The 15,175-nt window shown below is 46.0% G+C and overlaps 1 protein-coding gene across 1 annotated transcript; it reads right to left on the minus strand.

The window, feature by feature from the left end:
* Window positions 1-766: 766 nt before the first annotated feature.
* Window positions 767-2,530, minus strand: LOC125555507. The gene is made up of 5 exons (XM_048718438.1): window positions 2,374-2,530; window positions 2,182-2,233; window positions 1,582-1,792; window positions 1,274-1,466; window positions 767-1,150 (listed from the first exon to the last, which is right to left on the minus strand). Exons 2-5 carry the CDS (start codon window positions 2,208-2,210, stop codon window positions 1,017-1,019), a joined length of 567 nt encoding a protein of 188 aa, XP_048574395.1. The 5' UTR covers window positions 2,211-2,233; window positions 2,374-2,530; the 3' UTR covers window positions 767-1,016.
* Between the last annotated feature and the right edge of the window lie 12,645 nt (window positions 2,531-15,175).

The raw sequence follows: 15,175 nt of genomic DNA on the forward strand, positions 1-15,175 counted from the left end.
AGTGCCTGCATTTACTTGATATAATTTGCAAACCATGCGCTACTAGTTGGCATATATAGCAGATAATGGAACAAAGATAGACAAGGAGGACTTGTATTTCACATGGGTAGTCTTGTTGATAGAATTTGTTTGGTCTTGTGCACATGGAGCCTTCACCAGGGTGGGTGGCCTTGGCATATTGAATCCTCCTCCCAGGAACACCACTAACAAGAACTTTGGTGCTCAGCGTTTGTCAATCTTTGCTCAAGATCAGGGGGCTGGTGGTCAGCGCAGCGTGGGGGTGCTGTTGGCGTCGGTGAGGGATTGGTTGCAGGTGGCTGTCGACCAACCGGGCTCTGTCTGTCCAGGTGAGTGGCCGTGATAGCGGAAGAACAGCATGGGCAAAGTTTCTCAAGCACCGCCAATGAGATAGCACCGGTGAAGCCCGTTTTTTGGTGTGGTCTTGACCTTGGCAATCATCAGCCTGTGATTGTTCTGCCGTCCCTTGTAAACAAATACTATCTTCTTGCTATAAAAACATGGCACGCTCTCAAAAAAAAAACACGAATAATAAATACAACACATGTGCGTGGCATGAAGCATTTCAGCACTGACGTTTTTTACAACTAAACTTGTCATCCAAAAAACCCAAAAAATACTGAAACTTGCCATTCGAAAAGAAATTTGTCATGTTTGACAACTAAAGTAGCCATCCTCGTGTCACTAAACTTGTCATCAAAACGTTCGGAGTTGTCATGTGTTCGTGCCACACGAATGGCACTTATCAGGGTCAAAAAGAAACAGTAAAACAACAATTTATAATGATACATCATCCTCCATTCTAACTTATTACCACAAATCATCAAACGAAATTGTCACATGCATGATTCTAGTCACATTACATTATTATATAACACTATTAATAAAGATACATATGCTTCGGCCCCTACTTGTCACAGCCTGCTGTCACCAAAGCACTCCTCCTTACGCACTCAGCATATTGCAGCTCTGTCTTGTTGGAAACATATATTGTAGATTCAATCAAGAAAGCAATCATCATCACTGTCCTCCTCCACGTAAGGAAACGGCACATCCTGGAGTCCACCCAAGTAGCCACCACATGTGGGATGCCTGAGCTTCCTTGCATGCTGATTGCACCCAAAACAACAACCTTCACGCGAGAAAAATATGTACTATATATATTAGTATATATATATATATATATATATATATATATATATATATATATGCTAACAAAAAGTCAAGACAATTAGAGCAAAAGCGAAATAGTTACCAGAGTCCGTATCTTCCAAAGGAGTGCAGAGAATAACATGCTCTTCCAAGAAGCAACCATGAAGCATCTCAGCAAAGAACAAAGTGGGTTTGCCATCCACACCTTTTGCAACAAAGTTGGAATGCACATATCCTGCTGCAACTCCACCAACTAGATTCCTTTCTTTCTCTTCCACAAATTCCAAGTCAGTAATCTGAAATATAATAAATGACACATGTAACAACAGTCGAGCACTTGTTAATATATACGGTGGCTAAGAGAAATGGAAGGAAACATAAATATTTTGATTATGATATTTTTGGACATGCCTGCATATTGTTTCGCTTGGCATATGTGTGGAGCGCTACAACCAAGCTCTTGCGCTTACGCTCTTGTTTGCGCTTCATCAGCTCCTCGGGGGGCGGTGACTTGGGCCTCAGGCTCATGTGGCGCTCGGCGCAAGCAAGCCAAAAATCCTGGAACTCATGAAACTCTTTTAAAGCGGAACCATCCAATGTCTGCAGTGTCTCAAAGTCGTTACTGCATGCATGAAAAAAAAGACAAATTAGTATGTAACCTCAATTAGTTGTAATGACACAGGTTGCCTGAGCTGATATATTACTCCGTGGTTGTTTAATTTGAACTGCAAAAACGTCTTACATTTAGGAACGGAGGTACTACATTACTACACCAAAATACTACCTACTAGTGTGAGTTTTAACACCTCCAGTCCGAAAATGTAAAGCTTATTTTGTTTGGTGAAAATCAACCAAAATTGAATCTACTGGCATTCACTTTATGCCATATGTCCATCAATCTCTTGAATGCATCTTCTGATATTATCGATTCTTTCTTTTATACTGTATACAAGTTCAAAACATGCAGGCACGATAGTCACAAAGGTTGCATTAAAATGTCTGCATACGTACATGGTAATTTCTCCATATATCGACGACATGACCACCGATGGATCTACCGCTCCTGCATCAGATCAGATATATAATTAACAGCAGGAATTAACTAGATGTGTCAGCACGCTAGGCTAATCCACGCCACACATCGGGTGAATCCACCTGTGTAACTGGAGAGATGCTGTAAATCACAAGGACGGGCGGCGTTACCTGTAACTGGGGAGATGCAGGGAAAGGGCGCGTGGCGAAGGAAGGAGAAGATCGCCGGCGATGAGATCAAATCGCCTCTGCCGGCTTTTTCTTTCCTGCTTTTTAATTTATTATATGGTCTTATCTCAAGGAAGAGGAAGACTTGTATAAGTAGGAGTATACAAGAAGAGCCACGCCGGCCCACTTCAACTCGGTCTGCCTGCTGCTTTCCGAAAAGGCCTGGGGCTGGGGTGCACGGGACTAACGACGGATTCGAACCGGATTCTGTAGTAAATAAACCGGGCTACTCTAGTGGCCAAATTTAATTGTTTCTAGAACATTTTGAGTTTCAAATTTGTGAAAAGTTTCTGTATACGTGAACATATTTTAAAATTTTGAAAACAGAAACCAACATTAACAATTTGTAAACAATTTCTGAAAATTAAATATTTCATGTTTCTGTATTTTTTTTAAAATTCTGAACACGTTTTAACACATGAATGCTTTCTCAAATTTTTATTTTTTTCTAAAACATGAAAAAAAATTCGAATTTGTGAACTTATTTTTAAGATGCAAACATTTTCCTAAAGCTCTTTTTTTTATTTTTGGACTTTCAATAAAAAGTTAAAAAAATAGAAAATAAAATCATAATTCCAGTGTTCCTAACAAACAAACAAAAACTGTTCCATGGTTCCTAAACTAATAAAAACAAACAAACAAAAACCAAAACTAGAATATACACATTAAATGGGCCAGCCCAACCCGATCGCTTTGACTCTTAATGCGTCAAATAGGAAACATGGAGTGCACGCTCCATCTCCGCCACCAGAGTCGACACCCTACAAACAGATACGAAGTGTAACATCCCTAGCCTTGCTATGCACTTCGACTAGCTTGGTTGTTGCATCATGTCTAAATTTCTTTTAAACTTGAAATGGGAATTGTTCAAACCCTAGCACTAAATCAATCCATCTAGGCTTGATTAAAATCTTTTTCAATAAACCCAAAATGTCCCTAAGAAAAGTTCATGATTTCTGGTTAAGGTGAAAACCTCTCCCAAAAATGATGATTATATTTCTAGGTCATCTTTGGATTTTTGAATTAACACAAAAGTATTTGAATTGGAGCAGTTTAAATGCTATATATATATTAAATGGTCCAAATATTCTGAAGTTATTTGTGGAGCCCTTGAAATAATTCAGTTAACCTCGAAAATAATTTTCAGAATTATCTAAAATGATTTAGTTCTTAAACTAAATCACAGCAAAGAAAACAAAATAGAAAAAGAAAAACAGGAAAAGGAAAAGGCTTACCTGGCCTTACCTGTAGCCCAACTAGGCAAAGCTGGCCCGGCCCACTGGCCGTGCCAGTCACCACCAACATCTCGCCAGAAGGACGAGAGGCACGTGATAAGGTTTTTGGGGAGCGCTCAGCGCGACTACTGGCTACTTCATCACGGATGATCCGGTCGCCGACGACTACTTCCCCGACAACGATTTCATCCCCGACGTCCATGATCTCCTCGACGACATGGCAGACGAGGACACCGACCCCAAGTCGAGCACTTCCACTGCTGCTGTCCTGTACGTGTTCTTGCTCTTTCTGTTAGATGTCATGACACAGTTCTTTGCTCTACTTTCCGTCCTACATGTGTTAGGTTCTACTTCATATATGCAACTTCATCTAGTGTCTCTTCTAGATGTGTTTAGTTCAAGTTCATATATGCAGATGCTCTTTACCTTCTCTCTGTCCGAATGCATGACTTGTTTTATCTCTACTATATTAGTCATGCTTTATCTAGTATTTCTGTTAATAAAATCATTCGGTAAATTGCTCATATTTCCAACAATCCAAAAACCTTATTATAGGCAATTTACCCCGAGTGGTTTTGCTGCTTCCATGAGACCTCCTATGTTTGAGGGTATCCACTATAAGAGGTGGCGCTTGAGAGCAGTCTTATGGTTTCAAACCATGAGTTGCTATGATGCCACTCTCGGCAAACCTGAAGGAGAGCTTGATGCTCAACAGACACAAGCTTTTCAGAAAATGGATACTCTGTTTAAGGCTGCTCTCTTGAGTGTTCTTGGTGAGAACATAGTTGATGCTTATGCGTCAATTGATAATGGAAAAGATATGTGGGATGCACTCGAGGCCAAGTTTGGGGTCTCGGATGCTGGCACTGAGTTGTACATCATGGAGTAATTCTATGATTACAGGATGACTGAAGAGCGCTCCGTGGTTGAGCAAGCTCATGAGATACAATCATTTGCTAGAGAACTTGAGCACTTCAGTTGTATGCTACCGGACAAGTTTGTTGCCGGAGGTATCATCACTAAGCTTCCTCCTTCATGGAGGAACTTTGCTACCTTGCTGAAGCATAAGAGGCAGGAGTTTTCCGTCCCGGATCTCATTGGCACTCTTGATGTGGAAGAAAAGGCGAGAGCAAAGGACACACGTGCTCGAGGTATTGAGGGAGGATCTAGTGCCAATGTGGTATAGAAGCAGAACTTCCAGCCCCACAAGTTCAAGAATAAGGGCAAGTTTGATGGAAAATCAAAGTTTGATGGGAAGAACAAGGCTGTGCAACACACGAACTTCAAGAAGAAGAATGGCAAGAAGAAAGGTGCTTTGTCATGTGTGTGGGGATCCTGATCATTGGGCTCCTAGTTGCCCTAATAGCTATGACAAGCGTCATCCTGGCGGCAAGACCGCTAATGTTGTCATTGGAGACACTGACATGAAGGATGCTGGGTATGGTATATTTCCCACTATTCTTTCATTATGTCATTCTCCTGACTGGTTGATTGACACGGGTGCTAATGTGCATGTATGCGGTGATATTTCCATGTTTTCGTCTTATCAGACCGCAGGGACTTCAACCGTGCTGATGGGCAACGGTTCAAGTGCTTCTGTTCGTGGTGTTAGCACGGTCGACCTGAAGTTTACTTCGGGGAAGATCGTGCGGCTGAAGAACGTGCATTATGTCCCCTCCGTCAATAAAAATCTTGTTAGCGGATCTCTTCTGTGTAGAGATGGCTACAAACTTGTCTTTGAGTCGAATAAATTTGTAATATCCAAGTATGGAACCTTTGTTGGTAAAGGCTATGAGTCAGGAGGCCTGTTTCGTTTATCCTTATCAGACGTTTGCAATAAAGTTGCTAATCATGTTTGCAACAATAGTCAATCAAATGTGTGGCATTCACGTCTTTGTCATGTTAACTTTGGTTGCATGTCGCGACTAGCAAAGTTGAACTTAATCCCTAGTTTCACCACTGTCAAGGGATCTAAGTGTCAAGTGTGTGTGTGTGCAAGCTAAACAACCTCATAAGTCTCACACGACTGCAGAAACGAGAAATCTTGCACCACTAGAGCTCATACATTCAGATCTATGTGAAATGAATGGTGTTTTGACAAAAGGTGGAAAGAAATATTTCATGACGTTAATTGACGACTCCACTAGATACTGCTGTGTGTATCTTCTAAAATCTAAGGATGAGGCTTTGAACTTTTTCAAGATCTATAAAGGTGAAGTGGAAAACCAACTTGATCGGAAAATCAAGAGGCTTAGGTCCGACCGTGGTGGAGAGTATTTTTCCAATGAGTTTGATGCTTTTTGTGCGGAACATGGTATAATCCACGAGAGGACGCTTCCCTACTCACCTCAGTCAAATGGGGTGGCCGAAAGAAAGAACCGTACTCTAACTGATTTGGTTAACGCCATGTTAGACACATCGGGTCTCTCCAAGGCATGGTGGGGGGAGGCGATATTGACAGCATGTCATGTCCTGAACCGAGTCCCCACAAAGAACAAAGAGATAACTCCATTCGAGGAATGGGAGAAGAAAAGGTTAAAACTCTCTTATCTGCGAACATGTGGTTGTTTGGTGAAAGTCAATGCTCCAATTTAGAAGAAGCGGAAGCTTGGACTAAAGACTGTGGATTGTGTTTTCCTGGGATATGCCTTTCATAGCATTGGCTATAGATTCTTGGTTGTAAAATCTGAGGTACCTGACATGCATGTCGGTACTATCATGGAGTCGAATGATGCGACTTTCTTTGAAGATATCTTTCCCATGAAGGATATGGCTACCTCATCTAATCAGGAGATGCCTAGTTCATCGAATTAGGAACCAGTTACAATTACCAAACCTACCATTTCGATAGAACACTTTGAAAGTCCTGTGGAGGAGAACAATGAAGTTCCTACTAGGAGCAAGAGACAGAGGATTGCCAAGTCCTTTGGTGATGATTTTCTTGTGTATCTCATAGATGACACTCCCAGTTCTATTTCAGAGGCCTATGCATCTGAAGATGCTGACTACTGGAAGGAAGCGGTTCGTATCGAGATGGATTCCATCTTAGCGAATGAAACTTGGGAGATAACTGATCGTCCTTATGGGTGCAAACCTATAGGATGCAAATGGGTATTCAAGAAGAAGCTTAGGCTTGATGGTACTATTGAAAAGTACAAGGCTCGGCTCGTGGCAAAGGGTTGTACCCAAAAGGAAGGTGAAGACTTCTTTGATACTTACTCACCTGTGGCTCGACTGACCACTATTCGAGTTCTACTTTCACTAGCTGCCTCACATGGTCTTCTCGTTCATCAAATGGATGTTAAGACTGCTTTCCTAAATGGAGAGTTGGACGAGGAAATTTATATGGAACAACCAGATGGGTTTGTACTAGATGGTCAGGAAGGAAAAGTTTGCAAGTTGCTGAAGTCTTTGTATGGACTCAAGCAAGCACCCAAACAGTGGCATGAGAAGTTTGAAAGAACTTTAACAGTTGCAGGCTTTGTTGTAAACGAAGCTGACAAATGTGTGTACTATCGCCGTGGTGGGGCGAGGGAGTTATCCTTTGCTTGTATGTTGATGACATACTGATTTTCGGAAAAAATCTGAGTGTTATTAAGGAGGTCAAGGATTTCCTATCTCGTTGTTTTGAGATGAAGGATTTAGGAGTGGCTGATGTCATTCTAAACATCAAGTTGTTGAGAGACGATGATGGCGGAATCACATTGCTTCAATCTCACTATGTGGAAAAGATCTTGAGTCGCTTTGGCTATAGTGACAACAAGCCCTCTCCAACACCATATGATGCTAGTGTGTTGCTTCGAAAGAATCGAAGAATTGCTAGAGACCAATTGAAGTATTCTCAGATTATTGGCTCGCTTATGTATTTAGCCAGTGCTACAAGACCTGACATCTCTTTTGCTGTTAGCAAACTGAGTCGGTTTGTTTCAAAACCAGGAGATGTGCATTGGAAAGCTCTAGAGAGAGTTTTGTGTTATTTGAAAGGCACTGCAAATTATGGAATTCACTACACCGGGCACCCAAAGGTGCTTGAAGGGTATAGTGACTCAAACTAGATCTCAGATGCTGATGAGATAAAGGCCACGAGCGGTTATGTATTAACTCATGGAGGTGGCGCTGTTTCTTGGAAGTCTTGCAAGCAGACCATCTTAACGAGGTCAACAATGGAAGCAGAACTCACATCACTAGATACAGCTACGGTGGAAGCAGATTGGCTTCGTCGGCTCTTGAATGACTTGCCGGTTGTTGAGAAACTTGTACCGGGTGTCCTTATGAACTACGACAATCAAACTGTGATCACGAAAGTGAGCAGCTCAAAGGATAACATGAAGTCATCAAGACACGTTCAGAGAAGGTTAAAGTCTGCCAGGAAAATGAAAAACTCCGGAGTTATTGCATTGGATTATATCCAAACGTCTAAAAATCTGGCAGATCCATTTAACATCTTTTGAAGAACACACCTATATGAGTCTGATTGTCAAACGTCGCAATCTATGAGAGTAGGGTTCTCTCTAGTAAACTCAGAGAGTAGGGTTCTCTCTAGTAAACTCATGAAAGGTCACGGAGTATGACGTATAAGCTCCACCCGCGGGGAAGACCCACGGTAGCCACGTATCGGTCAAGGCTTTATGTGAAGCTAGATTCGCAGAAAACTTGCAGTTCAAGGCCCAGTCCACTGTTCAAGTTGCTGACTAGTGTAGCATAGAGTTCTAGGTGGAAGTTCAACTTAACAGTCTCCACTGCAGTACCGGTATATAAAACAGTGTTTTGGAACCAAAGGCAATTTCTGTGTGCCTCTGGGATCTGGTGGGGGATTGCTGGAATTTTTGTCTATTTTGGGCCTAGCCCAATAGCAGTTTCAGAAATTCCTAATAAATCCTAGAGGCCCACTTAGCCCATTTGTGCAAGGCAAGGGATACTACTAAAGTTTAGTCCCACATTGCTAGTTGAGTTGGAGTTGGACCTCCTTATAAGGGAGGTTCTTTCCCCACTTTTATGAGCATGAGAACAAGAGGGATATCCACGCGCGCTCCTCTCCGCCGCCCGCCTCGCCACGCCACGCCACGCCATGCCTCGCCTCGACGCACCGCGGGTTGCGGGAATGAGCCGAGCCGATATCTAAATTTTTGCTACGCACTACGGGTATACGAAAGGTCACACGGAAGCTGAAAAGATTTTTGCAAAAGTGGAGTTTGAATGCGAATGGTGCAGCCCTTCGGCTGCTGGCTGTTCGCTTCGCCTTCGTCTCTTCGTTTCGCCTCCCGTCGCTGCCCTCTCGCCTCCTTCTCTTGCACCTATAAAAGGGAGGTCGTTCCTCCCAAAGAGATGCACTAGAACCTCTTCCTCCTCTCGCCACAAGTTCCTGAGCACTGCGCTGCTGCTACGATCTTCCCCATCCCGGCTTGCGGCGTGCACCGCAGGTTGGGACAGTAGGCCTCCGAAACCACACCTTTTTGAGTCCTGTACGGGAGAAGGGTGATAAGGTTTTTGGGGAGCGCTCAGCGCGACTACTGGCTGCTTCATCACGGACGATCCGGTCGCCGACGAATAGTTCCCCGACGACGACTTCTTCCCCGACGTCCACGATCTCCTCGACGACATGGTAGGCGAGGACACCGACCTCAAGTCCAGCACTTCCACTGCTGGTGTCCCGTATGTGTTCTTGCTCTTTCTGTTAGATGTCATGACACAGTTCTTTGCTCTACTTTCCGTCCTACATGTGTTAGGTTCTACTTCATATATGAAACTTCATCTAGTGTCTCTTCTAGATGTGTTTAGTTCAAGTTCATATATGCAGATGCTCTTTACCTTCTCTCTGTCCGAACGCATGACTTGTTTTATATCTGCTATATTAGTCATGCTTTATCTAGTATTTCTGTTAATAAAATCATTCGGTAAATTTCTCATATTTCCAACAATCCAAAAACCTTATTATAGGCAATTTACCCCGAGTGGTTTTGCTGCTTCCATGAGACCTCCTATGTTTGAGGGTATCCACTATAAGAGGTGGCGCGTGAGAGCAGTCTTATGGTTTCAAACCATGAGTTGCTATGACGCCACTCTCGGCAAACCTAAAGGAGAGCTTGATGCTCAACAGGCACAAGCTTTTCAGAAAATGGATACTCTGTTTAAGGCTGCTCTCTTGAGTGTTCTTGGTGAGAACATAATTGATCCCTATGCGTCAATTGATAATGGAAAAGATATGTGGGATGCACTTGAGGCCAAGTTTGGGGTCTCGGATGCTGGCACTGAGTTGTACATCATGGAGTAATTCTATGATTACAGGATGACTGAAGAGCGCTCCGTGGTTGAGCAAGCTCATGAGATACAATCATTTGCTAGAGAACTTGAGCACTTCAGTTGTATGCTACCGGACAAGTTTGTTGCCGGAGGTATCATCACTAAGCTTCCTCCTTCATGGAGGAACTTTGCTACCTTGCTGAAGCATAAGAGGCAGGAGTTTTCCGTCCCGGATCTCATTGGCACTCTTGATGTGGAAGAAAAGGCGAGAGCAAAGGACACACATGCTCGAGGTATTGAGGGAGGATCTAGTGCCAATGTGGTACAGAAGCAGAACTTCCAGCCCCACAAGTTCAAGAACAAGGGCAAGTTTGATGGAAAAGAAATGTTTGATGGGAAGAACAAGGCTGTGCAACACATGAACTTCAAGGAGAACAATGGCAAGAAAAAAGGTGCTTGTCATGTGTGTGGGGATCCTGATCATTGGGCTCCTAGTTGCCCTAATCGCTATGACAAGCGTCATCCTGGCGGCAAGACCGCTAATGTTGTCATTGGAGACACTGACATGAAGGATGCTGGGTATGGTATATTTCCCACTATTCTTTCAGTATGTCATTCTCCTGACTGGTTGATTGACACGGGTGCTAACACTACAAAAAAAAGACACATCCGTGACATTTTGGGCCGAACGAAAAAAATTTATGTCATACATATGACACTTCTATGACGATAATTGTGACAAAACCCGGTATCATCATAGATGTGGTGGGCTCCTACTTCTATGACAAAAAATCATGACCGAAAATGAGCTTTTCGTCCTGGGCGGGCCGGAGACACAGCTGCATGACATTCTTTGGGCCGTCCATGACGGAAAAAGCCGTGGTAGAAGCGAGGGGGAGGAAAATTTCGGGGAGTTCCCGGTTACGGTGGGAGGTCGGGGGCCGAGCGATGCGCGTTTCTCTCGTACACGTATGCGCGTGTGTGCGAGGCGTTGGCTCTAACTGAACCCGAGCGAGGCGTTGGGCTCTAACTGAACCCGAGAGATTACACTGCAGGCTACACGTTACTGAACCCGAGCGATCGATCGATGGCTGTTAACTGAACCCAATCGAGCGATTCCTTGGCTACTGCTGCTAACTGAAGCCGATCGATGGGATGAACAGTGAGCGTTGCGGGGGGGGGGGGGGGGAGGGGAACAGGGGGGGGGGGGGGGGGGGGGGGGGGGGGGGGGGGGTGGATGAACAGTGAGCGGTGGCGTTGCCTCTGGATGAACAGGACCCCGTGGTGTGGTGGAGGGCTGGATGAACAATAGACGGTGGAGGGGTGCCCGTTGAGGGGTGGATGAACAGGACCCCGTGGTGTGGAGGGCTGGATGAACAGTAGACGGTGGAGGGGTGCCCGTGGAGGGGTGGTTGAACAGGACCACGTGGTGTGGAGGGCTGGATGAACAGTAGACGGTGGAGGGGTGGTTGAAAAGTAGCCCGTGGAGTAGCGCACGGTGGAGGCTGGATGAACAGGAGCCCGTGGAGGCTGGAGGAGGTCGACGGTGGATGAAGAGTAGCTCGTGGAGGCTGGAGGGGTCGAGGTGGAGATGAACAGTATCCCGTGGAGTCCCGTTTTGTGGTACGCCACACCCCTCCCGATGAACAGGACCCCCCTTTCGACCGTAGCGCTCTAACACAAGTCCGTTTCCTCCGTTTGGCAGTACGCCACACCCCTCCCGATCAACAGGACCCCCGTTTCGCCCATAGGAGGTCCGTTTCCTCCGTTTTGCGGTATGCCACACCCCTCCCGATCAACAGGACCCCCGTTTCGACCGTAGGAGGTTCGTTTCCTCCGTTGTGCGGTACACCAGGCCTCGTTTCCATCGCCTCTTCCGTCCAAGCCCTCCCGATGAACACGACCATGCATTCCGTTCCGACCCATGAACACGATGACGACGCTGTTTCTCCGTTCCGACCCAGCCATGTACACGAGCCCTCGCCGTACGTATGCGCGAGTAGGCGTTCGATACCCCGCCTGTATGTACACATACGTGGCCGTATTTTCTTTCTTGCACCCTGGCCGCTGTACGTACGTGTACATGCTATGTGCGCGCCTCTACTACGACACGTGCGCGCCTCTGCTACGACACGTGCGCGCCTCTGCTACGGCACATGCGCGCCTCTACATCGACCAGTATGTACGTACACGTTCGCGACCAGAATGTCAACGCTACGTACGCTTCGACCAGGTGGGTCCCGACTGTCAGGCACTTCCTTGCCTGCAAAGATGTAGCTGGTGGGTCCCAGCAGTCAGGGGGCGAATCGTTTTTTTGCCCGGACGCACTTCCTTGCGTGCGAAGATGTAGCTGGTGGTCCCAGCAGTCGCGGGGCTGGTGGGTCCCAGTAGTCAGGGGGGCGAATCGTTTTGGTTTTTTTGGCCGGACGTACTTCCTTGCATGCGAAGATGTAGCTGGTGGGTCCCAACAGTCAGGGGGGCGAATCGTTTTTTTGCCCGGACGCACTTCCTTGCGTGCGAAGGTGTAGCTGGTGGGTCCCAGCAGTCAGGGGGGAAATGTTTTTTTGTGAAATACGGTGGCCCGTCCGGTGGGTCCCTGCTGTCAGGTGGAGGAATCATTATTTTCCGCGTAATAAGGAGGCACTTCCTTGCTGCCGCCATGGACCCAGCTGTCAGCCTCTCCACGTACAGTCCACGTCCGATGGAAGTCGTTTTTTGACCACGTTGACCACGCCGCGCCGAGAGCACCAGGGCGGTGGACGACGGCGAGGCCTAGGAAGGGGACGACGGGGAGCCGGGGAAGACACGGCAGTGGAAGCCCCCGCGCGCGCGGAGAGGAGTATGAGGGTTCACTGGTTCGGCTGCGGTGTGAGGCTGCCATCGCCGTAGGGCCTGGCCAGCGGTGGGAATAGTAGGAGGCAGTGAGGCCTCCGCGGCAGCACAGCCGGCCACAGGAGGCAGGAGCATGCGGCACGACCGGCGCTACTTTGGGCGGCTGAAGCAAGAAGACCAGAGGTTGAAGAAGCACTAAGGCCGTTGGATGGACATCGTACGGTCAATGGAGCTAGAATCGTTCATATTGACTAAGTTGACAAAGCCCTTCGTCCCCGTCAACTCAGTAGGCCCACAAGTCAGCCTCCCACCAAGGTGGGTCCTAGCTAGCCGGGGGAGTATTCATTTTTTTGTGCGTAATAAGGAGGCACTTCCGGTGGGTCTGAGCTGACAGCGGGGGGAACGTTTTTTTCACGAAATACGGTGGCCCGTCCGGTGGGTCCCAGCAGTCAGGGGAAATGATTTTTTTTGCAAAATACTGGTGGCCCGTCTGGTGGGTCCCTGCTGTCAGGTGGATGAATAATTATTTTGCACGTAATAAGGAGGCACTTCCTTGCTGCGGCCGTGGACCCAGCTATCAGCCTCTCCACGTACAGTCCACGTCCGATGGAAGCCGTTCCTTGACCACGTTGACCACGCCGCGCCGAGTGCACCAGGGCTATATATAATAATTTATATATAGCTCATGGAAACTTCTTATGCAATTTATTGCAGTCGTTTTTTTGGTTGGCCAGGGCCAATTTCGCATATTTCTATGGGTTCCAAACTATTTTTAATACCGAAATGTCCAGCCAGATTTAAAGTACTTTGAAGATATATTTAAATTAGGTTAATGCCCAGTGAAATAGGAATCTGAAATGTGATAAAATTCAGAAATTATAAAGTAATTGCCAATTTGTCATCTGTTTTTATATTTACAACCCATTTCATATTACTTTCAAGATTTGCAGGCGTCTTGAAAGAGTTGCAGCCCATCAGGGCGTAGAAAAATAAGTAGGCCTGGATTGGGTATTCTTCGGAAAAAATAAACTATGCTCATTTTCACAAAGAAAAAAATAGCTGGGCTGGTCACATGGTGAACATAAAATATAAGCCTGGGCTAGACGGGCCACAGCCCAGTTCAAACCCTGCTCCGTCTCAACAATACCAAACAAAAAAAATACTGCTCGAGTAGCTACGTCCCAGGTGTCAGCCGATCTTGTGATGTTCTCTTGTCTATTGACTATATATGCTCACAATGTCGTGGGTCCCAGATGTCAGGAAAACACTAGGAGGAAGCATTTTATTTTTTCCATACGCTGACGTGGTGGGCCCCTACTATCATCCTCTCCACGTACTTCTACCGATTCCTGTTGTTTGTTGACCATGTTGATAACGCGAGAGGGCGGCGCCGCGGCGAGCGCACCAAAGCGCGCGGAGGACGTCGGCGTTAACGATTTAGGAGACGGTGGGGCGGCGATGCGTGCGCTGAGGCACAGCCAGCCATGGGAGGCAGAAGCAGGCGGCCCCGCCGGCGTTGGTTTGGTTTTGGCGGCTGGATGAAGACAGGACTGAAGAAACACGACAGACTATAAAAGCAGCAGGAGTACTTAACAACCTTAACTGAAACCAGCAGGGGCACTTAACAACCAAAGCTGAAAGCAGTATGAGTACTTATACAGGTTCAACCGTACAAAGCACGCCTCGAACAGTGCTACTTTGCCTACAGTTAACCAAGGGTGAGGCCGCCAAGCCCCAGGACAAGGCCCAGGCACCACCCCGCGCATCCACAACCTTCTGAAAGCGGCTTCATCTTGCAACGTGGTCAATAAACAGGATATTCGCTTTAGAGCCATGAAAAAGCATGAACATAATCTTTTGTCCTATTCTCCAAGATGGACAAGCCTTCATTATTTGAGACCACCCATGAATAAGTATCTTTTCACCTCCAAGGGGAATTGAGTAGGTCGACATAAACATCATGTTGTGACCAAGCGCAAGTCTGACCCGACCATGGTCAGGCATCTATATAGGAACAATAGAACTCGGCAGTTCCTGTTTCAAGAAGATCACAACTGTAAAACTATGTATAAGCAATAGTTTATGAACAGCATATATAACAGAAAACAGCTCATACCAGAAGTTTCTCGACATAGTTGGACCTATTCAACGAGTGCAGAAGTGGCACACATATCCCACGTGGCCTTCCACCATTGAAACGCCCCACAAGGACCTCAAGATGATCAATAAAGTGTAGGAACTTGTGGATGTCGATCCAGTCAACTTCAGTGCCATTAGTAACAGCCGGGTTATTACAGAGTAACAAACGAGCAGACTGCTTAACTCTGAAAAAACCTACACGTGCCACCAATTATAAGAAAATATTAGTTAGAAGTAGCATCTTCGTGAGAGATTCGTTGCTACTTCTAAAGTTAAATTGTGATTTTAGACAGAATAGG

Source organism: Triticum urartu, chromosome 5 (assembly GCF_003073215.2).
Source record: "Triticum urartu cultivar G1812 chromosome 5, Tu2.1, whole genome shotgun sequence".
NCBI lineage: Eukaryota > Viridiplantae > Streptophyta > Magnoliopsida > Poales > Poaceae > Triticum > Triticum urartu.

What these genes read in the sequence shown, in the direction of transcription:
- LOC125555507 (XM_048718438.1), bottom strand. Translation starts at nt 2,210, where the DNA reads ATGTCGTCGATATATGGAGAAATTACCAT. An exon ending in ATATATGGAGAAATTACCAT is followed by an intron (nt 1,793 to 2,181) that starts GTACGTATGCAG and finishes TCATGCATGCAG; the next exon opens with TAACGACTTTGAGACACTGC. An exon ending in CCAAGCGAAACAATATGCAG is followed by an intron (nt 1,467 to 1,581) that starts GCATGTCCAAAA and finishes ATTATATTTCAG; the next exon opens with ATTACTGACTTGGAATTTGT.